Source organism: Bos indicus, chromosome 11 (genome assembly GCF_029378745.1).
Source record: "Bos indicus isolate NIAB-ARS_2022 breed Sahiwal x Tharparkar chromosome 11, NIAB-ARS_B.indTharparkar_mat_pri_1.0, whole genome shotgun sequence".
Classification (NCBI taxonomy): domain Eukaryota; kingdom Metazoa; phylum Chordata; class Mammalia; order Artiodactyla; family Bovidae; genus Bos; species Bos indicus.
Window position 1 is genome coordinate 72,184,870 of NC_091770.1, and position 25,381 is coordinate 72,210,250.

Sequence of the window (25,381 nt, forward strand, 5' to 3'; positions counted from 1 at the left end):
CTCTGCAACCCTGTGGACTGTAGCCTGCCAGGCTCTTCTGTCCTTAGAATTTTCCAGGCAAGAATACTAGAGTGGGTTGCCATTTCCTACTCCAGGGAATCTTCCCGACCCAGGGATTGAACCTACAGCTCTTGCTCCTCCTGCATTGGAAGGTGAATTCTTTACCACTGCACCAGCTGAGAAGCCTGCTGTTGTTATCACGTATAAATAACACAAGTGACCTCTGTCGCACTTGATCCAATTCCCCAGCTTTGTTACGGACGTGACATCTCCATACAGATGTCCCACAGCAGCTGAACAGTATTGTGCCCGAGCAGAATTCACCTGTCCCCACTCTAAGCTGGCTCCCTGTCTACACCCATCCCTGTTCTCCCAATCCCAAGATCCTGCAACACATCCTAACTGGACTCGCTGATGATGGAATGGCTCCTACCCCCGTCTCTTCCAGGTGCTGCCTCCAGACTAGTCTTCCTAATGCACTCCGTCTCAGCCCTGCACCATCACCAGCAGTGTCCCCCACAGTCCACAGGATGTTGTTACAGAATTACAGACATGTATCAATGGGCTTCCCCTGTGACTCAGATGGAAAAGAATCTGCTTGCAATGCGGGAGATCTAGGTTTGATCCCTGAGTTAGGAAGATCCCCTGAATGGAATGGCAACCCATTCTGTATTCTGGCCTGGAGAATTCCATGGACAGAGAAACCTGTCAGGCTACAGTCCATGGGATCACAAAGAGTCTGACACGGCTGAGTGACTGTCACTTCACTTCACTGATGCTACACTAACAACTTGCAATCCGCATGTCACTGGGAACTTCCAACTCTACCCTTTCAACTTAGAGCCTTGGGGCACCGACTGACTTGCCTAGGGCTGCAGGTCATTAGTGAAACGTGGCAGGAATGGGATGAAGATGGTCTAAGTTGAATACCTGTTATGAGAGGATTTCCTTCTTCACTGCAATAGGGAAGAATTTGGGGAAATGATTTTGCAAGGAAAAAAGGGAATACATTAGGTTAGACCTGTTTTTCACAGAGGTATGTATTTAAAGAGTTCATCCAAGAGTAAGTGTAAGTAAAAAAAGAATGTTAATATTTGTAAAGCGCTAGAATAGTGTTTGGAGAAGGCAATGGCACCCCACTCCAGTACTCTTACCTGGAGAATCCCATGGACGGAGGAGCCTGGTGGGCTGCAGTCCATGGGGTCGCTCAGAGTCAGACACAACTGAACAAATTCACTTTCACGTACTGGAGAAGGAAATGGCAACCCACTCCAGTGTTCTTGCCTGGAGAATCCCAGGGATGGGGGAGCCTGGTGGGCTGCCGTCTATAGGGTCCCACAGAGTTGGGCAGGACTGAAGCAACTTAGCAGCAGCAGCAGCAGAACAGTGTTTGGCACATAACTAGAGCCGTGTTTATTTCTCTTTTTTTAAGGAATAGATCAAATCACTTAACACTCTCAGGAGGAAAGGAGACTAGGAAACTTCATTTTTTAAAGCCTTATATGGTTAATGCCAATCACCTGGAGCACATGAGGTTGCTTCTTGATGGACATGAAATAGGCTCAGGCATGAGTGTTCTGTTTAAAGGTCTGTTTTCGTTTCTTAATGATAGCCTCTTTTTACTTCCCAGTGTCATAAGAGCTCCTTTCTGGTTGGAGGGGGAAAGAAGTGTATTCAGCTTGGAGCTGTGTTATGATTAGGAGAGCCAAAAAGAGGGGCAGAACACCTCCACCACTTAGCGCTGAGTGGAATGTGTGTGCCGCTTGGCAGCAAACACTGCTTCTACTGAGGATGAGCTGCACTGCGTCCTGTGGGAATCTGTGTGTGACAGAGTCCCCAGGACTTGGGAAAATAATCTCTGATTTCTTCGAATAGCCTACAAAGGGTAATGGAAGTTCTCGAAAGGAGTAGAAGCATTCTAAAATGGATACTCTCCTTTCCAACCAACCAGATCCTCCAGGTACCCTGGGGAGAACTTGTCAGGGTCAGGGGTTTGAAGAGCCTGGGAAGGGTTAACATTAGGGGGACTGGAGACAGCTCAGTGCCGCAGACAAGCAGATGGGTGTTATAGCCAGTCCTATCCTTCTTCAAACAGTGCCCATGGCTGTAAACTCCTATTTATGTGGTAATCTACCTGCAAACCTCTCAGTCTGGCTCATCAGACTCTTGACTCTTGACAGTACGGAGCAGAAGGGTTCTGCTGGGTCCAGGTACGTTCTCTCACCGTACTGCAGACACAGAACTGCCACTGCTACATTCAAGAAAGTAAGATTCCTCACCCTCCTCCCATCCACCTGCCAAAGCTTGCCCCTTCCCTCAGGAACCAGCCCGAACCCCAGCTCCGTGGGCCTTCCTGACTCCAGGACACCTGGGCTGGTGTCCCTTCTGAGAACCAGCTTGCCACACATGCCTTAGACTTGTTCTCTGGGAGCTTAGATTTGTGTGACTTGTCTCTCCTATTGCCTTTGGATGCCCTGGAAGCCTGAAATAACTTTTTCCTTTTTATTAGAAAAGTGGGTTTGAAGTCAAGTGGTCCTGATATATGACTACAAGCAATGTGACTTTGGTCAAGTCACCTTTTCTAAGCATGTCTGCATCTGTAAATGGTTGGAAGTTTAGCATAGGATTAAATGACAAGGTGGAAAAATTCCTGCTTATGCTACGTTTTCAAAAAATGAGTTCTGTCTCCTTTTCCCATCTCTGAAACTTGCTAATCGCTCTTTTCCCAAAGCAGGTTCTTCCTGAACATTAGCAGTTTGGACCATCATGTGCCAATTCAATCTGTAGAAGTCGTTGGATGCCTCACTATCTAAGAGGCCTCAAAATTGAGGGTGATAACCTTGTTTGTCCTTATACTCCCACTGCACATGGTGCTTTGTACCCAGAGGGTGCTAAGTTAGCCTGTTGGATCCAGAAATTTCTCTAATGCGACTGAAGTTAATGGAATGGAACAATTCGCACACTTCCCCACCCCCCAGCCCAGGGTTCCCCAGCCAAAGGGCGCCTCAGCATCCCTGACCTGGTCCAGCCTAAAAAATCCAGCGAGGTGGTCTCCCAGGGAGAGTAGGTTGTGGGGGCAGGCTGGGGTTGGAGGTTGGGGGGGTGTGTGTGGTGCTCCTCCCAGGGATGGCAGCTGAGGTTCTGAGGATGCAATGGTCACCTGAGCCCCTGAGGAGAGGACTGACCACAGCAGAGGAGAATAAAGGCTTTCAGCAGGGGCTCCCAGACTCCTGGTCATGGACCAGGACCTTCCTGACTAGTGGCATTGAAGTACACAGTAAATGCAATAAGCTTGAATCATCCTGAAACTGTCCCCACCCCCCACCCCCGCTATGGGAAAACTGTCTTCCACGAAATCGGTGATCCCTGGTGCCAAGAAGGTTGGGGACCGCTGGCCTAGAGAAGAATGAACCTCGCCATCAGGGCCCAGACTCCCAGCCCTCCATTCCCCATGACTCATGCACCTGAATGGAGGAAAGAGGGCCAGATGTGGATCAGTGGAGTGTGCTCCTCAGTGGAACACAGGCCTCGGCAGCACCAAGAGAACGGCATGTTCCTGCCCAGAACCTCCAAAAGCCACCACTCTGAAAATGGGGTCTGCCTGCTTCCCTGGCCAGAACAGGGGCTTGCCCAGCAAGGTGCTCTTGTATTTGAGAAACTCTTCTCATTTTCTAGAAGAAAGCTCTGCCTATTGGACTTAGCATCCTCTGCTAAAGCCAGGATACATTCAAGGAAGTGAGAAGCAGAGGCAGCTCAGCTGCTTTATTAAGTCAGTGAAAAAGTAACTATACAGATTTGAGGTGCGAGAAGGGAGATGCGCCAACTGGGCCCCAACCCCTGAGGCCCTACCTCCATGCTAGATGGCTCCAGTCCAGTCCAGGGTCTGAAGCATGGTCCCCACATGTGTGCATCTGAGCACAAAGCCATCTGGATGCCCCAGAGCAGCTACTCGGGGTGCAGCCACTGTGGAGGGCGAGAGCTCCCATGCCCAGCAGCTGGGCCTGAGCAGAGGCTGAGGGGTTGGGCCCTAGAAGCGGCCCAGCACGGTGGCCAACAGAGCCATGCGGATGTACATGCCGTTCTCTGCCTGGCGGAAGTAGGCTGCTCGGGGGTCTGAGTCCACCTCCACACTGCAAGAGAAGGCAGAGTTACTGCCCGGCCCAAGACAGCCTGAACGGGACTGAGTGTAGGCCCCCGCCCCCGTGCCCCCAAGCACAGCCCCAATCTTGATGCCACGTCACCTGATCTCATTGACACGGGGCATTGGGTGCATCACCACCATCTTCTTCTTGGCCCGGGTCATGATGTGCGGAGTGAGGATGAACTGGCCGAAGCACTGCGGGCAGGGAGGGGCCCCGTAAGCACCTCAGGGCCGCGGTGGCTACGAGCCCATGGAGCCTGGTCCCCCACCACCAGTCCCTGGAGGCAGTTATTACAAACGAGGGGCCCAGCCTTCCTGGCTGCTAGTCTGGAATGCCAGCAGCTACCCCGGGCTGCTCGTCCCCGCTTCGCACTTACTGCTTCATACTCCTGGGTGGAGCCGAAGCGCTCCTTCTGGATGCGTGTCATGTAGAGTACATCGGTGTCAGGCAGCGCCTCCTCGATGCTCTCAAATTCCTCCTAGACGGTGAGGCCCGGCCGGGGTGAGCGCAGTGCCTGCACTGACCGCCCAACACAGGTCCCTCCCCACCCCCCCCACGGGAAGCCTCCCAGGGCCTGACCTGCTTGGTGCCACGGGAGGCCACGAAGGCCCGCACGTCAGGGGGCATGCGCAGGCTTGGGGGCGCCACGTAGCGCAGGCTGACACGGTACTGGGTGAGCAGGCAGGCCAGCGAATGCACCGTGCGGCCATGCTTCAGGTCGCCCACCATCGTGATCTGGGCGGGGAGTTGGTGGGGGTGGGTGGCAGCCCGTCACCAGGAGGGCCCCCAGACTGAGCACACTCCTCACCCCCATTTTGAAGCTTTCAGCCTCAGGACCAGAATGGAAGCCTCCTTGATGCAACAGGCTCTGAAATGCAGAAACTGCTTCCCACCTGCCTCCCTCTCCAGACTGTCCAGGGCAGGCCTCCGAGCCCCCCCTGCACTCTTACCGTCATGCCATTGACCGTCCCAAGCTCCTCCCGGATGGTGAAGATGTCCAGCAAGGCCTGGGTAGGGTGCTCTCCAACCCCGTCCCCTGCGTTGATCACTGGCCTCCGGCAGTGCTTGGCTGCCAGCTGTGACACGGGGACAAGGAAGGAGAATCCTTTCTTCTGAATCTCAGGGACCGCCACTCCCCGCCACAGTCCCACTTCTCCTGGGTCCCCTCACCCATCTGGCCCTACCTGAGACCTGCAGTTACAGGCAGTGTCTGCAGGTCCCGCCCAATCTATCCTGCCCTGGCGCAGAGGCTGGCCTCACCTCCACTGCCCCGGGCTGGGGGTGCCGCAGCACAACGACATCAGCGTAGCAGCTCATGGTCTGCACCGAGTCAGCCAGGGACTCGCCCTTCTGGACGGAGGACGTGGCTTCGGAGAAGCTGAGCACAGCGCCCCCGAGCCGGGCCATGGCTGCTGCAAAGGAGCTGCTGGTCCGTGTGCTCACCTCGTAGAACATGGAGGCCATCACCTTCCCCTGGGAGGCAAGATGCGTGTGTGTGTGTAGCTGTGTCCATCCCGGGGAGCATGTGGGGCTGCTGCCTGCTTCCTCAATGTGTGCTAGAGGGGTGCCGAGAAAACCCTTCCCCCAAACCTCCCTGTGTCCCGTTGGGGCCCTGGCATCTCCAACAGTGTGTTCCTGTGAGCTAAAGGTCTGCCTCCAAAAAGCTACTGTTAAGCATCTGAATCAGACGTTTGTTCTCTGGGAGAGGAAATACCCAGTTCTCTCCCACGAAGACATCAGTATCAACCAAGGGACTGGGTTACTGGGCCCGTGTGCTGGTACTCAGGGCTCGCAGGGCAGCTGCATACGGATCAGAAGAGGGCCACCGCAGAGGCGGCCTACAGAAGCAGGACCATCAGAGCAGGGCTTACCTATGGAGGGTGCGGACTCCCATGGGGGAACCCAAGGTGGGGGAGGGAGACCCCTCTGACTACTTTTGGAACCCTGCCCACTGGGGCTGCATCCTTAGCCCACAGCCCTGACCCTGACCTTGAGGATGTCGAGGCTCCGCTCCTTCTGTACCATCATGCGCAGCGTGTGTGCCACGTTGAACAGGTGAGACATCTGAGAAAGATCCCGAGTCAGCTGGAAAGGGTGTGGCCTCCAGGGCTCCTGGCCCCAGCTCTCCAGATCCTCACAGCTCTGGGTGGCCCCCTCCTCCCTCCCCCAGGCACCTGATCCTTGGTGAACTGCTGGACGGACAGGATATGTTGGCCCACTAGTGAGTGCAGCAGGGGTGAGGTCTGGGGGTGCAGCAGGCCAGGGGTCCCCAGGTTCTGGGGTGACGCCTGTCTAGGTACTGGTGGTGGAGGGTAGCAGATGCCATCAAGGGTTCCCATCAGCTCTGCAGAGTGAGGGGCGTGGCAGAAGAGGCTGGTCAGAGGGTTCCTCCTACCCAGGCCAGACCAGAGAGGTCCCCAAAGGTGAGCGAGTGTGTGCTCAGGGCAGTGTCTCACCTGGCTCAGCTGCCTTGCGGGAGGTCTTCTCCTTTGGCTCCTCAGCTACAAACAGGGCGACAGGACAGATGTAAACCTGCAGCTGGGGTGTGTGAAGAGCCCCAGCTTCCTGGGACTTTGGATCACAGTGTCTGTGTTAAACCAACTCACACCACGGCAGCGGCAGTAGGTTAGCTGAGGGCAGGGGTGGCAGCTCTGGGCATGGACCCATGATTTCCCACAGGGGCTGTTGGGTGTGATCAGCAGTGCCCTCCCAGGACCCTCCCAGCTGGCAAAGGGATCCTAGGCAAGGGGGGCAGCCAGGCCCACAGCAACCGACAACCTGGATTTTACCCCACGCTCTGCTGCCCCATGGGGTCCCAGCTCCTGGGCGGAGGAACACAGCTGCCCACAACAAAAAAGGGCCTGTGAGAAGAGGCTGGGGGATGCCTACCTCACGCTGGGTGGGCTGATTTAGGCACAGGGGGGCACAGGGGGTCAGATGAGGATTGGGGTGGTAGGAAGGACAAGGGAAGTGGATGGAGGGACTGGAATAGCTCTGAGGCCACAGAGCCCCCAAACTCGGGCCACCTGGGACACTGCGGGGGAGAGGAGCCCGTCCCTACTCGTGTCTAGGTCCAGGCGGCCCCACCCTCTGAGTCACAGGATCTTTCTCTTACCTGGCAAACCTGGGTCAGAGGCTCGGTGGATCCGGGGAGGCAGGTGGAAGCGGCCATCAGGGAGTGCTGGGCCGCTCCGGCGGGGCCTCTCCGGGGTCTGGAGAGACAACACTGGGTAGTGACGTGATCCTCCTCAAGTTCAGTCCCTCAAGAAAAGCCAAACTGCCTCCTGTCCACGCCATCACGCCCCTCAACCTGATCTCCCACTGGGCTGCCCCCAGCAGGGGTGGCCCTCTGGGCTCTTCGAGATTTCTCTCTGGTTAGGTTAATGGATTAGTGTTTCCCACAGGAAACCTCCTAAATTGAGTTAATTTGCAGTAGAGAGGGTAGGTGGTGAGGATTTTAACTGTTAAGTGACGAACCTTCCATTGCCCCTGAACCACCAATTAAAATGTTTGTGCTGTTTATACTTTCTCCTGACTATACCCCCAGGCCCGCCACCCAGCCCTGAAAATTACCGTGGTTAGCTCACTGGCAGCCGGGGCCGAGGGCGTGAGCTGTGGAACAGCACCCTGGGGCCACTTGCGGACGTCCTGTCCATAGCCGGGTGGCACCAGCACCTGCGGACAGAAGGCAGGGAGGGCAAGTGAGCCAGGCAGTCAAGAGGTGGAAGCTGGCAAGCAGAAAAGATGCCCCGGGGACCTGTGCCTGGAAGGGTAGTGGGACCATGCAGACCTGCTGGGGTGGGAAGAGAGCGGCACCCAGCAGGTCACAACTGCCCAGGCCTGGGCCACACACATACCTGCCCGTCAATATAGGCCACCTCCCCACGCAGGACCACACGGCGGATGGTGCCCTTCACCTTCTGCCCTTCAAAGGGTGTCCAGTGGGCCTTGGAGAAGGGCATGTGGCTGGGGACTGTCCATTCGTGCTCCAGATCCACCTGCCAGAGTCATGGGTCATGATGGGCACGGGTGCCACATGAACCCTCTCCCAGGACTGGAGAGGCCCACCAGCCCCTGGCTCCACCCCTCCACATAGATGTCCTCCTGAGGGGGCTCAGGAAGAGCCCGCCTGCCCCTGGCCCCACCCCACACCTCCACATAGGTGTCCTCCTGAGGGGGCAGGTGGAAGATGCGCCGAGGGTTGTGGTGCAGTCGCTGCAGCACGTCGTCCAGGCTGAGCCGGCCCTCGCTCACTGCCGTCAGCAGCAGGGGCAGCATGGTCTCCAGCCCTGGGAAGCCGGGGGGAGGCCGGGGCCCACACTTCTCCTCCACGGTGTGGGGGGCTGGGGGAGAGAGCACCACCCTCAGGACAGTGGCCTCCACGCCTGGGGAGTCACACATGCCACCAGGAAAGGCCTTGCTACCAACCCCGACTCTAGCTTTTCCTGGGAATCCTAAGACAGGGAAGCTGGGACTGCTGCCATCTTCAGGGCCCACACCTTCCACCCAGATTCTCTCATTTACTATTTCTCATTTGCTCATTCATTCTCTCAGTAAATACCTATCAAGTGCCTATGACAGACCAGGAACTTGGTTGGAGTCCCACCCAGACCAAGCCCAGGCCTCATGGAGCCCAAGGTCCTGGCCCAGATCCCCTGGGCCAGGGGTTACGTCCTGGGCCCTCTCACCGTGGTCGGAGGCAAAGCAGTCGATGATGGCCATGTTCTCCCATAGGGCTTCCACGTCCTCCCGGGAGCCAAGTTTGGGCCGAACCTCCCCCTTCCCGGGCCCCAGACGCTCCAGGTCATCATGGCTCAGGAACAGATGGTGGGGTGCCACCTCACAGGTCACCGGCAGCCCCCGCGCCTTAGCCGCTTTAATCAGCAGGATCTGGGGGAGAGCGGGGAGACCTCGAGGTGGGGGGAGTCCCTCGAAGCCCTGACCTGCACAGTCCCCGCATCCAACCTCCCCTCCTGGAAAGTCACGGGGCAGGCGTGCTGAGCCGCCCCTGCCCCCAAGGACCATCCTGATCACCTGGAGTCACTGGGAAAGCCACAGGGGAGCCCCTGGGGCTCTCACCTCCTCCTTCCGTGCCACATGACAGATGTGCACCGAGCGCTGGGCCAGCTGGGCCACCATGAGGACGGCTGCGACACTCTGCCGCTCGGCGTGGGCCACGATGGGGAGGTGGGATGGCCATGTCTCGAAGTGCTGGGGACAGGAAGAAGGTTCCGGGACCCTGCAGCGCCCGAGCCCTCGCGGGGCTCCCGACTCGCACCGCCGCCAGCCTGCCGTGAGGAGGCCCTCAAACCAGGGGCACTGGCTGGCTGGCCCCGCCCCCATTCACCCCCTACCTCCATCCACTGGGCCACACTGTCCAGCCGCAGTTTAGAGAAGGTCTCGTTGAGGTAGAGCTTCAGCCCCGCAGCAGACCCAGCCACAGTGCCCAGGGTCCCTGCATTTTCCGACGAGGCTCCGAGGAATAAGGCATAGTCACAGCGGGCGCCGGCCTCTGCCAGCTGGAAGGGATACATTTGAGATAGGGCCCGTCGGCACCTGTGCCAGCCTGGCTCACATGGCCTGGCCCCTGGGGAGGGGTAGAGGGAGCAGGGTAGAGGGAGGTGGAGGAGGCAGGTGGGGGATGTGGGTCACCAGGAAGCAGGAGAACCAGGGCTCACCTTCTGCGCCAGGGCCAGGGCAGGGGCATCAGTGATGGGGGGCCGGGTATTGGGCATAGCGCACACCATGGTGACGCCCCCGGCCAGGGCAGCAGCTGTGCCCGAGGCAAAGTCCTCCTTGTGTGTCCCCCCTGGTTCCCGCAGGTGCACATGGACGTCGATCAATCCTGGGAGAACACACAGGCAGCAGGTTGGAGGGAGAGTCAGAGACTCGACAGGCATCAAGGTAGGAAAATAAGCAGCGACTGACACCAGTGAGAGGTGGTGAAACTCTCAGTCAGGGGCATCGCGGATGGAGAATAAAGAGCTCAGTGAGGAAGCTTCTGGGCCATTCCCACTCTGAACAGTCCAGGGCGGAGTGGGCCCCACGGCCATCCTTCACCGTAGCCCCTACTGATGTCCAGGAGCCAGGTTCTCTCCCGAGATGTGCTTACCAGGCAGCCGCACGAGCTTCTGGGAGGTCATGCAGTCAACATGCGCCTTCAGAGGAGGGGCTGGCCCAATCTGTCCCAGCGCCTGCAGGGGGAAAATCAGGGTCAGCAAAGATCGAAGGGCAGCCTGGGAGCTGCAGATGGGGCTTGGGTTTTCCCATAAACCAGGCTTCTGCCTCTCTACATCCACACTCTCTCTTTGCAGCCACAAAGCTTGATGACTAGCGAGGCCGCTCCATACCGAGATTCCCCAGCCCCAGAGCATGCTCACTTCTGCTTCCTCCCTTGCTGACACTGGCTGCCCCAGTCCCAGCGCCGGGGGTCTCAGTTACCTCCACAAACAGTTTGGTGCACTTGATATCAATGATGAGGGGTACGGAGAAGTCAGCGGCCAGGCGCCGTGTCCGGTAGCCCTTGGTGACGAAGGAAGAAAGACGCCGGCCCCCGGCCCCACGCATGGACAGGTTAATTACGAGTTCAAAGTTTTTCTCAGCAAGCTGCTCCAAAATGCTTCGCTGTGGTGGGGACTCTCCATCCACTGCCTCTTCAAAATGCCAGTCCACAGCCGTCACCTGTGGCCCAGAGACAAGACTGGAGCAACCTGAGCCTGGCAGGGGGCCAGGAGGCCAGCCTGAAGGGAGTGGGGAGGTGGCCCAGGAGCCCACGAGGAAGAAACAGAGGACCCACAGCAGGGGGACCAGGCCACTTCACTCTATTGCAGGCAAAGCATTTTTCTTGACCAGAAAATCTTTACACTGTGGTTACCAAGGATTCTGCAATATGGAGCTCACACAATACACAGAGGAAAGTATGGAAGGAAATATGCCAGAATGTTAACAGTGGTGGAAAGATCACGACGGATTTTTTTCTCTCGTTTTCTGTATACTCTACTGTTCTACGTGGAACAGATGATTCATACAATGACATGGATAGCAGGGAAACAGGGAGAGAATCCTGGGTGCTCTCACATCTCAGAGGGTGGGCAGTGGGTGGGTTGGGTGTGGGGGGTCACCCCATACCTTGACACCATGCTCTGTGTAGAAGTCAGCGGTGCCCAGACTGGCGTAGAGGCTGTAGCCCAGGCTCTCCAGCAGCCTCACAGTTGGGAGCAACTCACTTTTGTTCTGAAGAAAGGAGGATGAGGGTGTGTTTCTCCTGTCCTCCACTTCAAGTTAGCCCTGGCCCAGGGAGCCATGGCCATCTGTACCCCGCCCCCACCTCTTCAAGGCCCACCCTACCCTCCACCCCACCACTCCCCACATGGGTTCTTACCTTATAGCTGCCAATGGTCAGCAAGATGTTCTTCTTGGGGATCTTAAAACCAGTACTGAGCATGGCCTTGAGGTAGGCTTCGCAGCGGCTCTCCCCAAAGCCAGCTACTTCCCCAGTACTGGTCATCTCCACACCCAGCACCACGTCAGCCCCCGCCAGGCGGGAGAACGAGAACTGGGGCACCTGAGGGAGCAGGAGGTGAGAGCGGCCCACATCCCTACAGCAGGAGGGGTGGCAATGATCCCCTCTCTCGGCCTTCTCCACACGGGGTGAGCCTTCCCTGTACTGCCCTACATGAACCCGCCAATCGTTGGCTACTTCCCAAACGTGCTTGCACTTCCCTCGGCCTCCATGAGGCTACTCCCTGGCCTTGGAACACTTCCTCAACAAGCTCAGCAAATCTCAAATCTTGACTGTACTCCAAGGCTCAGTCCAAATACCACCTCTTTTCGTCAACCTTCCCGGGTCACCCTCTGTGGAAGTGGCACCTCCTTGAGCATTTCGTTTCGGTCTCTACTCTGCAGGTTTATCACACGCTATTCTAGAAACAAGCTGTTTGGGAGCTGACTTCTCTTGCCTCCCATCACTAGAGTGGACACTCCTCAGGGAGGAGGGCCATCTTATTGCCCTGACCACCTAGCAAGGCCTTGCCCACAGGAGGTACTCGCTTTATATGTCAATGGGCACATGGCTTGGGCAGCAAGTGCACTCCCTCCTGCTATCTGCCTCCCTGCTAACCACTAACCTGGGGCTTCGGTCTTCCTTACCTTCACCCCCACAACTCCAGAGCCAGTCATGAGTCCCACAGGCTCCACTTCTTCCCTCATGATGACCCGTGTCGCCAAGGCTACTAGGTCCACACCTAGTGTCTTGGAGACGAAGGGGAAGGAGCGAGACACACGCACGTTGCATTCAATGACTTTCAGCTGGTCGTCCTGGACAGACAGAGATTGGTCAGGCCTTCTGCAAGTGGGCTTGCAGAAGACCCAGTGAATCGGGTCTTCCCCTCACTCATTGTTCTGTGGGTCATTAACCCAGGACAGGGGGCAGGTTGACTGTCACAAACACTGAGGGCCTTAGATGTGACCCTGCCCCTCCAGGTCTCCTCCCGCAGTGAGGGTTCCCCAGCACAGTGGCCAGCAGAGAACAAAGAGGTGCCACAGCCCTCGGGTCCCTTTCTTTAGCCCCCTCTTACTACCTTGGCAATGAGCTGCAGATTGAAGGGTCCTGTGACCTGCAGCTCCTGGCCCACGGCATGCACAATGGCTTTGATCCGCTCCAGGGTTTTGGCAGTGATGTCCTGCGGTGGGGTCACCAGTGTGGCATCACCTGAATGCACACCTGCATTCTCTACGTGTTCGGAGATGGCGATAGCTGCCACCACACCATCACAAGCCACAGCATCCACGTCAATCTCCTAGGGGGGCAAGGTGGTGATCAGCAAGGGCCATTTCCTTCTCTCACTTGCCCCTGCAGGAAGCTTCTCTGCCTTTAAGAGCCCTGGTACAACCCGTCCTTCCCAGATCAGAGACAGGGGAGTCGCCTCCGTGGCTGAAAGACTGCCTTCAGAGACTCATCTGCAGCGTCCCACCTTGGCCTCCTGGATGAACTTGGAGATGACCACGGGGTGCTCCTTGGAGACAGCTGCTGCACTGCTCAAGAAGCGCTCCAAGTCCCCATCGGTGTAGGCCACGTTCATAGCAGCACCACTCAGCACATAGGAGGGGCGCACGACACAGGGGTACCCCACGGTCTGGCAGAACTGGCGAGCAGACTAAGGGCACAGGGAGCTTAGCTGTGTTGCGCACACTCACCCATGATGCCATCTGGCCTCCAGCCCCTGACCAGGACCCAGCCCACCTCTAGGTCACTGAGCTCCCTCCACTGAGGCTGGCTGATACCAATGGTGTCCAGGAGCCGGGAGAACTTAAAACGGTTCTCAGCTGAGTCAATGGCTTCTGGGGAGGTGCCCAGAACCCGACACTGTTGCCGATGCAAAGCCATGGCCATGTTGTTGGGCAGCTGCCCACCCATGGACAAGATCACACCTTCAGGGTTTTCCAGCTCATAGATGTCCATCACCACCTGCAGTAAAGGAGGAGAAACAGGTGGTGGTTAACAGATAGGGTCAGGGGCCTGAGCCTTCTTGCTCACCGCCCTTTATCCTTCACCCAAACCCCCTCAAACCTCACAGGTTCCAAAGAGTCTGACGTTTGCCAGCTGCTCCTACTTGACAGGCCACCTAGGCTCACAGGCAGCCTGCACCCGTCTCACCTCAAAAGAGATTTCATCGAAGTAGAGTCGGTCACACATGTCGTAGTCGGTGCTGACTGTCTCTGGGTTGTAGTTCACCATGATGGTCTTATACCCCATCTGCAATAGGAGGGGAAGGATATTCAGCAATCAGGTGGGTGGATAGCATGAGGAAAGGAAGCCCAAGTCCCTACTTCAGAGAGTACTGCCTTGGCTGTCTGAAATTGCTATACAGGACGCCTGCCTTGGGAGGGAAGGTACTGGAAAAGTAGACACGGAGTTCTGGAGAGGAACCACGTGTAGGGCACAGGACGGCCTAAGGGACCCCCAACCCCATTAAAGCCCTATGACAGATGTGAGGCACAGTAATGAATAGAAAGTGCCAGGATCAAGTATGGGGGGAAGGCGGCTGCGGAAGCTGATCAGTACAGCAGAGAGACCCATATGAAAGATGAGCTTGGAGACCTTTCGCAGCTGCTGGATACAGCCCACGGCACACCAGTCAAACTCGACGCTGGAGCCGATACGGTAGACGCCAGAGCCAAGGACTAGGACATGGGGTGTTCGAAAGGTGAGGTCATGGGTGGTGCCCCAGTATGTCAGGTACAAGTAATTTGTCTGGGCCGGCCACTCAGCTGCAACCGTGTCAATCTGCTTCACTGCTGGGCAGATCCCTAGTTCCTGACGCAGCTTGCGAACAGCCAGCTCTGTGCTAAAGAAGGGTCAGAAATATAGACCATGGGAGTGGGGAATGGCCCCAGCAGAGGGCAGAGATCCAAGGGAGGAATCAGAGAGGAAAATCCCAGGGATGAAGGGCAGTGGCCTCCAACACCCCCCCCAACACACACACACACACACTTTTCCTCCTGAGGGCCCTTTCGGAGTACAAAGGTTCTCTGCCCCAGGTTCTCAGCCTGAGATCCTCCCACCATCCCTGACCTGAGGACCGCGAGGGCAATCTGCTTGTCTGAGAAGCCAAGGCGCTTGGCCTGATGCAGCAGGTCTGGGGGCAAAGGTTGTCCACGGTGTTGCTCTAGCAGCTGGGTGTGTGCTATGATCCGCTTCATCCGGTGCAGGAACCAGCGGTCGATGCGAGTGAGTTCATACAGGCGATCCACTGAGTAGCCAGCCCATAGGGCTGCTGCCACCACGAAGATGCGCTTGTCTGTTGGAGTCTCTAACTCCTAATGGGGAGAGGGCGGACAAGCTAAGCTTCAGTTTCCTCACCTATAGAAACAAGTCTAATGATACATCCCCATAATAAAGAAAAATGAAACCACAGAATTCTCAGCAAAGTGAAAACACAGCGAAGTCCACTAGTGACTGGTACTAGTATTACCGGTAACAAGCTTGGGGGCTGGGGACACAGAGAAGAAGCAGGGTACATTTTGAGAGTGCTGTCACGGGTAGGGGAGCCACTTACCATATCACTGACGGGCTTGACCGTGTGATCAAAGCCCACGCAGTTCTCATCCACCATGCGCAGAGCCTTCTGGAAGGCCTCCTCAAAAGAACGCCCAATGCCCATGACTTCACCTGGAGGAATATGATGTGAGGATTGAGGGCCAGGGGGCACTGGTGTTGCCCAGAATGTCGGTAGTTTACCGTCAAATCTCTCTGGGACGTTCTCAAGCCCACAATGGTGGATTTATGTTGTTTCATTGAGAATCTTACACTTGCAGCTTTTTCTCCCTACCATTTTCATGTGGATATTGAACAATCACAGAGGCCCAATCACTGATGGTTATCCATTTATTTGGTTTCCTTTATTCACATTGTGATGATGTAACCTGGGATCTGGCTCATCCTTTAAAACTTTTTAAAAGTCTGGGTAGTAAGATGATCCCATTATTCTTTGAATTCACTCAGGGTTAATCATATTTCCAACAATCACTCTAGAGTACTTCTTCCAAATGTTTTATACAAGATTATAGTTTACGTAAACATTTATCCTGCTTTTCCCCTCATTGTAAGCTTTTCTCACATTAGTGTGTGACTTTGTTACCAGCAGTTTAACTCTTGTGTGATTTCCATAAAGTGACTGCTCACTCACTGAAGGACACTTAGCTTTGAAGTGTTCATCACTGTAAATAAGGCGGTAATGCTATCTGGGATTTAGTTTATCTCCTGAGGATATATTTTCAGAAGTGCATAGGCAATAGGCAAGGTATGTTTTTTGGCCCTTGATAAGTATTAATTGCTTTGTAGAAGTCTGTGCTTTATAATACAAAGTATTGGGTTGGCCAAAATGTTTGTTTAGCTTTTTCCATAAGCTATTATGAAAAACCTGAACGAAGCTTTTGGCCAACCCAATATAAATTTAACCAATCTTTTAAGAAGTGGGTATAGTCATTTAAAACAACTTTTGCCAACAAGTAAAAATAATTCTCTCATTTTAACTAGATTTCTTCTAACTACTACTAAGAGGAAACTTCCCTCCTATACCCAGGCCTGCTTATTGATTTCCTCATCAATGAAGTTTGTTCATGTCCTCTGACAATCTACCCTAGAGTCTTCAAATATCTCTTACCAAATGTATTTTTCTATTTACAATTCTAGTATTTGTTTCTTTACAAAAATTTTCAAAAACATCAAGATGGTACTGGTAGTGTTAAGGAAAAAGATGAGCGATTTTGTTCAATTTCTTTGTAATGTGGTTATATGATAAAAGTTTTTATCCTGGGGAAAAGAGAAACCCAATGCACTCACATGCAAGCCTAGAAAAAATACTAGAATCATATAAATCCCCAAATTAATGTCTGTGTGATAAGATTATAGGTGATTACTCTTCTTTGGTAAAACTACCTTTTCTAATTTCTCAATGATTCATGCATCTTACTTGTATAATAAAAGTTACAAAGAGTTACCAAAGAAGATCAAATTCCAAGAATACTCAGATATAAAATACTTAAATCTCTCATTTAGGAATCAATCTTTGTCCTATTTTCAATCCACTTCTCTTCGCTACAATTTATGGCTTCGTTCCCATGTTTATTATAATTTTCACATAACAGAAATTCATCTCCAGAAGGAACAACTTGGCAGTCTTGTAAGATTTCTAAAAATCAAGTAATATCTGAGCTTAGACTTACAAGTTTAAAGGCTACTACTGCTGTTAATGGAAATTTGGAGCACAGTAAAAAGCTGTTATCCTTAGCTGGTGGCAGCTTGGTACATGCACATGCTTGTTTTAGTAGAAATGTTGTGGACGACAAACTAAGGAAACTTAAAGAAAGGGTCACTGTAAGGCAGCATACTAACTCAATTACAGCATTCTTAACATTGCCTAGAAGCTGACCATCAAATCCATTCATTACTAATTGTCTCTGTTTCTGTGAAATTTCTCTTACATCCTGCTCTGATCTTAAACATTGTATTGAAAAACATGTGAGGGACTTCCCCAGTGGTCCAGTAGTTAAGACTCCATGCTCCCAATGCTGGGGGCCTTGGTTTGATCCCTGGTCAGGGAACTAGAGATCCCATGTGATGCAACAAAGAGTTTGCATGCTACAACTAAAGAAAGACCCTGCATGCTGCAACCAAGACCCAGCGCCACCAGATCAATTAATTATTATTATTATTATTTTTAATTTAATTTAGCGACCATGGCAGGAAGTGCCCAGAGGTGATACATTTGGCATGGCTGCCACTGTGCTGACTTGGCCTTAGAAGAGTTCACAGTAAACAGCAGTCATTTCCTTGAAATACTGGTATTTAAACAAGCATGGAGAACAAATTGTCATTGGGATTAACATCCTGGGGATGAGGCCAAAGGCAAAATGCTATGAAACACTGTGGGTGGAGTTTCATGGAACTGGTCTCACCCATGACAGGTAACACAGTGTAACAGAGGAACATGCAACTAGCAACAGATCCAGTTTTCAGCTCTTGGCTCTGCCCTCTACTCAGCCACACACTGTGGATACCTGCTTACTCATCTGTAACACAAGAGATGAGAATCTGATGGCTATCACCCCATTCCAAGATTTCTGACATGCCATCTGGGAAGTGGAGGCAGTGTGGATATGGATTTCCAGATGCCTTGGATCCTCGCCCCTGGGGAGAACCACTATCTTAGTTGGAAATATCCCTATTAGTTCTGAGAAACCGCTCACAACAAGCTGCTCATACAAGAGCTGCCAGGGAGCTGACTCTATGACATTCTAGGTTCTTGGGATGTGCGGGACCCCGTGAGGTGACCTGAGGAGGGGTCTCTTGGGATATGTCTCTCACCCACGCTCTTCATGCAGCTCCCAATCTTTGTGCTGACGCGGAGGAACTTGCTGAGGTCCCAGCGAGGAATCTTCACCACACAGTAATCCAGACTGGGTTCAAAGGCTGCCGTTCCCCCTGTCACAGAGTTCCTGCGGGCCATCAGGTGGGGTTGCCAGGAGGACAGAGCAGGAGATAAATGGTGAGCTTGCAGATAGTGCTCTCCCACTCACACCCAGGCCAGTGTCTTTTTCCTATTCCTTGTCCCATAAATGCTTTTCTTCCCCCAACTCCCACGATCTCACCCCCACCCCCACCCCATCTCTTCCCAATCCTTGTACCTGAGTTCAGGCAGAGGGATGCCCAAAGCCAGCTTGGCTGCCACATAGGCCAGTGGGTAGCCTGTGGCCTTACTGGCTAGGGCAGAGCTGCGAGAGAGCCTGGCATTCACTTCGATGATGTAGTACTGCAAAGAGAGAGGACAGAGACTAGATAACTGGCCTAGAAGGCCTCAGAAAGGCAGGACGATAAAGCCCCAATCCTATCAAAAATATTCCTAGTTTCTGCTCCAGGGTCTGGAGGGTTAAAAGGCTTCTTGGCCTAGAGGCCCCCAAATTACAGACGGTGCTCCAGCAGTAGAGTATCAGCCCCACGGCCTGGAGTCTCACCTGCTCAGACTCAGGGTTCAGGGCATACTGCACGTTGCACTCCCCGACGATTCCGAGGTGCTGAGTCACCTTGATGGCCGTCTGCCTCAGCAGCTGGTACTCCCTGTCATTTAGCGTCTGGCTTGGAGCCACCACGATGGACTCCCCGGTGTGGATGCCCAGCGGGTCTAGGTTCTCCATGTTACACACCTGTGAAGGTGACCATGAGGTCACCACCATAGGGAGTGAGGATGGGCAGGAGGCTGCATCCCAGGGTCCTGTTGCCTCTGGAGATGCGCCCATCCTGGGTGTGAGGACACAAAACTCTCAAAGACCTCAGCCCTGCCTGGGCTCTTACAACAGCTCACGCTGCCTTACACGACTGCCCCTCCTCCATCACTCACCGTGACACAGTTGCCATAGGCATCTCTCACCACCTCATACTCAATCTCCTTCCATCCTTTCAGGGACTTATCTACCAGCACTTGGCTGGTATGGGCAAAAGCTGGGGCCACGAGAGCAGACAACTCCTCTTTGTTAGAGGCAAAGCCAGAGCCCAGGCCACCCAAGGCGTAGGCTGCGCGCACCAGCACAGGGTATCCCAGTCTCTCAGCAGCTGCCTGGGCCTGCAATGAGCACAGATGAACAAACAGATTAGGTCTTGACTGCGTGTTGTGCAGAGGGCTCCTGGGCCCAGAGAAAATATGCAGTCAAGGAAACGCCACCTGTCTCCTCCCACCAGCCCTTGAACCTGCTCAAGAGAATTCGCTGCCTCGCTGGGGGCCACATGCTCTCCGATCTCTGCCATCCTGGAGGCGAAGGCACGCCGATCTTCAGTCAACTCAATGGTCTCCACGGGTGTGCCCAGGACCCGGACTCCGTACCGAGCAAGCACCCCAGCCTTGGTCAGCTCCACACCACAGTTCAGAGCTGTTTGGCCCCCAAAAGTCAGTAACACACCATCTGGGCGCTCATTACGTATCACCTGGGGGAGGAGGGAGGTGTAACAGGCATTGAGACCCTGGGGTTAAGGAGGGGATCACAGAATTGGCACAGGATCGCCTGGCCCATGTGGGTCCTCTCTGCAGTCCAGCCTCGCCTGAGTCATACCTGGGTTACGTAGTGAGGTGTTATGGGGAGGAAATAGACCTTGTCCGCCAGCCCCTGTGAAGTCTGCACGGTAGCGATGTTAGGATTGATCAGCAATGTCTGAATGTTTTCCTCCTTCAGGGCCTTGATCGCCTAGGGGGATAAGGATGGCATATCAGCCTCGACTAGAGAAGCAAGATTTTTGGTCTTAGACCAGCATTTCTCTTCCTCTTCTCCCTTTCCTGGACTCTCAGTCCCTAATAACTGACTTCTCACCTTTCTGTGTATTTCCCAGTTCACTTGGGTCACTTGTTCCCTACAACCAATGTTCATCCCTAAGCCCTATTCATCCTGAGGGCCACACACCCAGAGGGGAGCAATGGACGCACTTTACCTGAGAGCCTGAGTAGTCAAACTCGCCGGCCTGGCCGATGGAGAGGCCCCCTGAGCCCAGAATCAGAACCTTTCGTGGTGCTGTAAGCCCAGAGCCTGGGGTGGGAATCCCAAGGAGACAGAGGCGCTCAGCCAGCCGCTCTCGAACTACGGAGGCAAAGAAAGACAGTACATTAGAGTTGAATGAGACCTGAGAGATCATCTAGATTAACCCCTCACTTTACGGAAGAAACCAGAACAAGACATGCCTCTAATGAGTGGCAGAGGTAGGACCATAAACCCGGACTTGTGACTCTGGAGTTCCTTTGAATGGAAGAAGCATGAATGAATCACTTTGGCTTGGTTGCCTTCCCACCCCTCCTGCCTAACCTCCCAAACACCTCTCAGTTTCCCGAGGCACGTTCATCTTATGCCTACCCTGGAGCCTGTTCTTAGATCCCCAACCTAGATCTACTCAAGTGCTTACCTGTCTGGCCCCCAGGGTTTCCAGCTGCAGTTTCTTTCACAGTTTCCAGAAAAATGTCAAAAAGAAGTTCCATATCTGAAGGGCCAGCTTGATGCTCTGGGTGAAACTGGACACTGTTGAAGAGAGGGGATCATGAAAACTGCCATCGTCACTGGTGGTCTCAAAGGCGGGTAGTGGGAAGACTGACGGGGGCCCATTGCTGTGATTTCTTTTTTGATCTTCAAGTCTCAGTGGGCGTCAGAGCTGCAGAGATCCAGGCATTGTGCCAGAACCACGTGGGCTTACCTGAAGAAGGGCAGGCTCTCATGTACGATGCCTTCGTTGGAGTGATCATTGGCATTGGTGAAGAGAGGAAGCCAGCTTGCTGGCAGCGAGTCTGTTTCCACAGCAAATCCATGGTTCTGGGATGTTAGAAAGCAGCGCCCAGAGCCCACCAGCAAGCATGGCTGGTTATGGCCTCGGTTCCCATATCTGGAGGCAGAAACATCCTGAGTCACAGGCCCCTCTCACCCTCCCTTCACTCCTGCACCAAACCCAGCTCTGGCTGATCTCATGATTCTCACCAGCCCCCAGTCCAATTTCAACACTAATAAACACCAACTCTATTCTATTCTCATTCCCAAGACTCCCCACCCCTTGTGCCCCCACCTCATCTTGTAAGTCTTGGCCCCAATGGCTAAGGCCAAAAGCTGGTGTCCCAGACAGATCCCGAAGACAGGTCGGGGGTTTGGTTCAGATAAAACACGGCTCAGTGTGGATACCAAGTTGGGATAGGAGGCAGGGTCACCAGGGCCATTACTCAGGAAGAGACCCTCATACTCTGGAGTGGGCAGAAAAGATGATATCAAAATCTATAATTCAACTAGAGAGACACACCATTAGAGCAAAAGCCCTTTTCTCCCCCTTCTTCTCTGCAACTCACTTCAGCAGCTGGACGGAGGACCAGATCTTCCACACACGCTGCTCGTCTGAGGCCTTGTACAGACCCAAGCTACTCACCTTGACTGTCTAACGCGTGGTCCCAGGGTACCACAGTGACCTCTGCCCCACGCTGGCACAAGCATCGGACCTGATTATACTTGAGGCCACAGTCCAAAGCAAGGATCCGAGGGGTACCCCCTGCGTTGAATACCTGGGGAACCTGAGGAGTAAATGGTTGACAGCTGTGAATAGTAGGTATAATGTGCACACAACCTGTATTCTGGAGGCCTTTTCCAGGTCTCCCTCAAGTGTTCACAACCAGTCTGGACACAGTGTAACTACTGTGCTTAGCATGAAACACTCTCCCACTCTATCTCTGTACCTTAGTGGAGACCTCTGGCACCAGGGGGCGGGCATTGGGGTCCAAGAAGGGCAGGGTTGAAGGTTCTGTCCCATCCTGGACCAACTTGCCCAGCAGAGACCCTTGCTCTCGCAGCTTCTTAGTCAGCTCCCGAGTGTCCACTCCTGTTGAAACAGCAGACTCTGAGAGATCACTCCCCCAGTGCAGTCATGCAGGAAGTTAAGACTTCGATTCTAGAGCCCAAGTCACCCATGGCTGTCCTCTGGGCATCAAAATCCTGGGCTGTCCTTCCAGAACGACCCCACCATAAAGTATTCCTGCCTCCAAGTACCACATTTGAATTGAACCACCGCCCCAGATCTGTTTATAGAAAGTAATACCAAGGGACAAAAGAAGACACTAAATGACAATACAAGAATATTATCAAACAGGTTTTTTAAAAAAATTAGAAAACTGGAAAAATTTTAAACACTCCCTGGATGTTTGATATTAAGGAATTACTGTTAATTTGTTAACGGTATGGTAGTGTTATTGTCATCATGTTTTTACAAGGGTTCTTTTTCATAGATATTGAACTTTCAGTAGATGAAACAATATTATGTCTGAGATTTGCTCCAAAATAATCTGGAAGTTGTAGTAGTGGTGATGAAATAAGTTTAGCCCTGAATTGATGAAACTGGGGATTCATTATCCTATTCTTTCCTTTTGCATGCTTGAAATTTCCCATCTGAGTGAGAGCTCAGTCCCTTCCCCCAGTCGAATCAGGTACATTCTATCGCAACCCTGGACTCAAGTCCCAAGGGTCCACAGAGAGCTTCTCTTACTTCTTTCTACCCGGGTACCTATGTTCCATCCAGACACAGCAATGCTTGCGCCATACCTTGCAGGCCGGGTATGCCATGTTGTTGCAGCCACTCGTGCAGAGTGCAGCTGGCACTCCAGTGGCTGGGTGTGGGACAGCACTCTCCCACCACCAGTCCTGCCACGTGGATCCCCGAGGATTCAAACCACTGTCGATAGAAGGAGACGGTGAGGAGCCCAGGGCCCCATACCTCCCCGAGCCATCTTTTCCCACTGGAGGGCCATGGACCCTGCACTTCAGCCACAGTGAATGACCTGTCATTCCTTTAACAAGCCAAGCACCTCATGCTTCTGGCTTTTATCAGCAATGCTGCCTCCCACGTGAAACACCGAACACATGGGCCTGGGGTGCCTGATGGCACTGATATGACAGTGATAACTGAGAGGACATTTTCCTTTTCCCTCCCTTTCATCTCCTTTTCCATGAAGTCGCCCCCATTCTCACCAACTGCAGCTGTGCCTCCTTCTTAGAACTCATCTAAGTTCACTTTTACTTTCACTTGTCTCGCTATTTACATTGTATTACAAATGTGTTCATTTGCCTTCATCAGAGAACTCCGAACTCAAGAGCAAGATACCTGACATATGATAATAGTCAATGAAGCTTACAGAGGGCCCACTTCATGCCAGGTATTATAACAGATGCTGGGGGGCAAGCATGAGCACAAATAGACAAGGTCTTGTCTTCAGGATGTTAATTTGCTACTCAGGGAAGCAGAAAATTAAGGTAGTGTAGATAAGATCATATTCTCAGAGTAAAACAATACAGAACAGGCAGGGGCATAGTACCTTACTCAATAAAAATAAAGGCTCAGGGTAGAATACTAGGCATGATTATTACACCCCCTCCATAAGGGATTATCATTTTAAAAAGTAACATATTTGTTACTCAATACATAAGCTTATAATAACTAAGTAGAGAAACAGGCTGTTTATTGGGGAGGAAGTGGCATTATTTAAATTACATCTGCTTAGTAGTAGAAGGTTTAAGAAAGATGAATGTTGAGACTGTTCTTTAGGGATGCAAAGGCTAGTCTGGCAGAACGCTCCATGGCTAGATGGTCGAATCCTGGACATACATTTTCGGCATATATGCTTCAAAAGCATCAGTGGTGGGCTGGGGGCTCCTGGAGGCTTTACTCATCTTGGTTCTGTCAGGGCCTCAATTTTGCAGGTGTATAAACTCAACTTTGACATTGTATCTAGAGTTGACAAAGCTGAAGACTGACGTAAATTAACCAAGATACTGCATTATAAACTAGAACACAGTAAATTCATAGGTCGTTAGAGGAGTGGTTCTTTCCGGAATAACAGGCATGTGTTTTACCTAGAGTTTCTTCTCCCAAGTGTCAGGGTGAGTGGTGAAAGCATATGAAGAATTAAAGGCTCAGTAAGCCTAGTATCAGAATAAAATGACTTTTGAGGAATACTGCACTGAGGCTATGGTGACTATGATGCACCTGTTGGGTTTGTTTTTTTACTTGAACTCTCAGAGGGCAACTTAGTTTCCAAATTCCAGAGGAGGAATAGGCAAAACTTCACTGAGAAGGAAACTGTTTTCTTATCTACATGTTAAGAACTCTACTGAAAAGTGGTAAAAAAAAAAAATGAGGCAAGGTAAGTAAAGCAGGTTTAGATGATTATCAGCTTACTTGATTTGGTAGGAAAACTAGGACTTACTACCATTGAGAAGGGTGGGACCCTATATTCCAATCTCTTTCCCATTAATCTATACACTCTTAAAGCTTAACTCTGATCACAAAAATCTTATCGGAGCTCAGATTCTTTGGCTTGATCCAGCACTTTGTGCCTCTCAAGGCACCTAACAAGCCGCGCACAGGGCCTGTCTATCACTTCAGTGTGTATCAGCTTTCTCTAGAATGACTAGCGGAATGGCTGTGTCTTCACTAACAGTTAATAGCTACTGATTCGAAAAGGAATGTAGAACAAGCATTGGTGTTGGCTACCTTGCTGAGCCCGAACTCATCCACTTCATCCGGGGGGATTCCGTAGTTACCGATCAGAGGGTATGTCAGCACTAAGATCTGTGCTTTGTAGGAAGGGTCAGTCAGGGCCTCGGGGTAGCCGACCATACCGGTTTGAAACACTGCAAGAAAGAGGCACAGCTCGGGCTTAGGCAGGGCATCCTTCGGAGCACTGCGAATGCCCCTGGGCCGTAGGGATACGGAGAGGGGGCCGGGCTGGGGAATGGCGGGGGAGGGGGGTGCGCAGGCGGGAAAATGGCGGGGTCTGAGCAGAGCAGGCTGGGCAGAGAGGGGCATCAGAGAGACAGATGAGGTCGGCAGCCAGCCCGGACTTGCTTACCCACTTCCCCGGCAGTCGACACAGCGGCCCCAAAGGGCTGGCCCCGCAGGACCGACCCGTCCTCCAACACCAGGGCGGCCATGGGAACGGAGCTCAGAGGCGGGGGTGATCACAGAGAACAGGGAAAGCGCAGCAAGCCCCGGTCGATGCTAGAACCACCAGATGACTGCGCGCCCGGAGTCGGTCCACGTGGCTCGCCGCGCCGCTGTCTAGAGCCCAGCGCGTTGTAAACCGCGCAGGAGCCCAGGCGCTCTGGGCGGCGGCAGACTGCGGCGGCGCAAGCAGCTGGCGGCGTGAGGGGCGGGGCCGGGAGCGTGAGGGGCGGGGCCA

The 25,381-nt window shown here is 53.2% G+C and overlaps 1 protein-coding gene across 3 annotated transcripts; it reads right to left on the minus strand.

Annotated features, from left to right (window-relative positions):
• Positions 1-3,743: 3,743 nt before the first annotated feature.
• CAD (carbamoyl-phosphate synthetase 2, aspartate transcarbamylase, and dihydroorotase) lies at positions 3,744-25,356 on the minus strand. 3 transcript variants are annotated; one of them, XM_019970540.2, is made up of 45 exons: positions 25,052-25,356; positions 24,694-24,833; positions 22,746-22,875; positions 21,887-22,029; positions 21,583-21,724; positions 21,232-21,403; positions 20,869-21,054; positions 20,584-20,696; positions 20,119-20,264; positions 19,746-19,877; positions 19,387-19,620; positions 19,040-19,261; positions 18,657-18,845; positions 18,330-18,454; positions 18,010-18,140; positions 15,200-15,312; positions 14,716-14,960; positions 14,242-14,488; positions 13,798-13,896; positions 13,384-13,608; positions 13,115-13,297; positions 12,722-12,940; positions 12,291-12,458; positions 11,524-11,706; positions 11,271-11,375; positions 10,584-10,823; positions 10,255-10,336; positions 9,821-9,987; positions 9,497-9,661; positions 9,222-9,353; positions 8,831-9,032; positions 8,295-8,485; positions 8,000-8,140; positions 7,716-7,817; positions 7,258-7,354; positions 6,932-6,982; positions 6,599-6,643; positions 6,317-6,486; positions 6,132-6,206; positions 5,403-5,615; positions 5,093-5,218; positions 4,722-4,877; positions 4,519-4,620; positions 4,242-4,336; positions 3,744-4,130 (listed from the first exon to the last, which is right to left on the minus strand). In XM_019970540.2, the coding sequence occupies exons 1-45, from the start codon at positions 25,131-25,133 to the stop codon at positions 4,028-4,030; spliced, it is 6,729 nt and encodes a 2,242-aa protein (XP_019826099.2). In that variant the 5' UTR covers positions 25,134-25,356; the 3' UTR covers positions 3,744-4,027. The 3 variants fall into 3 exon arrangements, with proteins under 3 accessions (XP_019826099.2, XP_019826100.2, XP_070655066.1); XM_019970541.2 differs by lacking the exon at positions 6,932-6,982; XM_070798965.1 differs by lacking the exons at positions 3,744-4,130; positions 4,242-4,336; positions 4,519-4,620; ... (2 more) ...; positions 5,403-5,615; positions 6,132-6,206 and having other exon boundaries at positions 6,311-6,486; positions 6,921-6,982.
• Between the last annotated feature and the right edge of the window lie 25 nt (positions 25,357-25,381).

Excerpts from the sequence above, each read along its gene's own strand:
- CAD (XM_019970540.2), bottom strand. The coding sequence starts at position 25,133 with ATGGCCGCCCTGGTGTTGGAGGACGGGTCGGTCCTGCGGGGCCAGCCC. Across the intron at positions 9,033-9,221 it reads ATGTGGCACGGAAGGAGGAG|ATCCTGCTGATTAAAGCGGC; the intron begins GTGAGAGCCCCA and ends GCTCTCCCCCAG. Across the intron at positions 5,616-6,131 it reads GGAGCCTCGACATCCTCAAG|GGGAAGGTGATGGCCTCCAT; the intron begins GTCAGGGTCAGG and ends CTTGCCTCCCAG.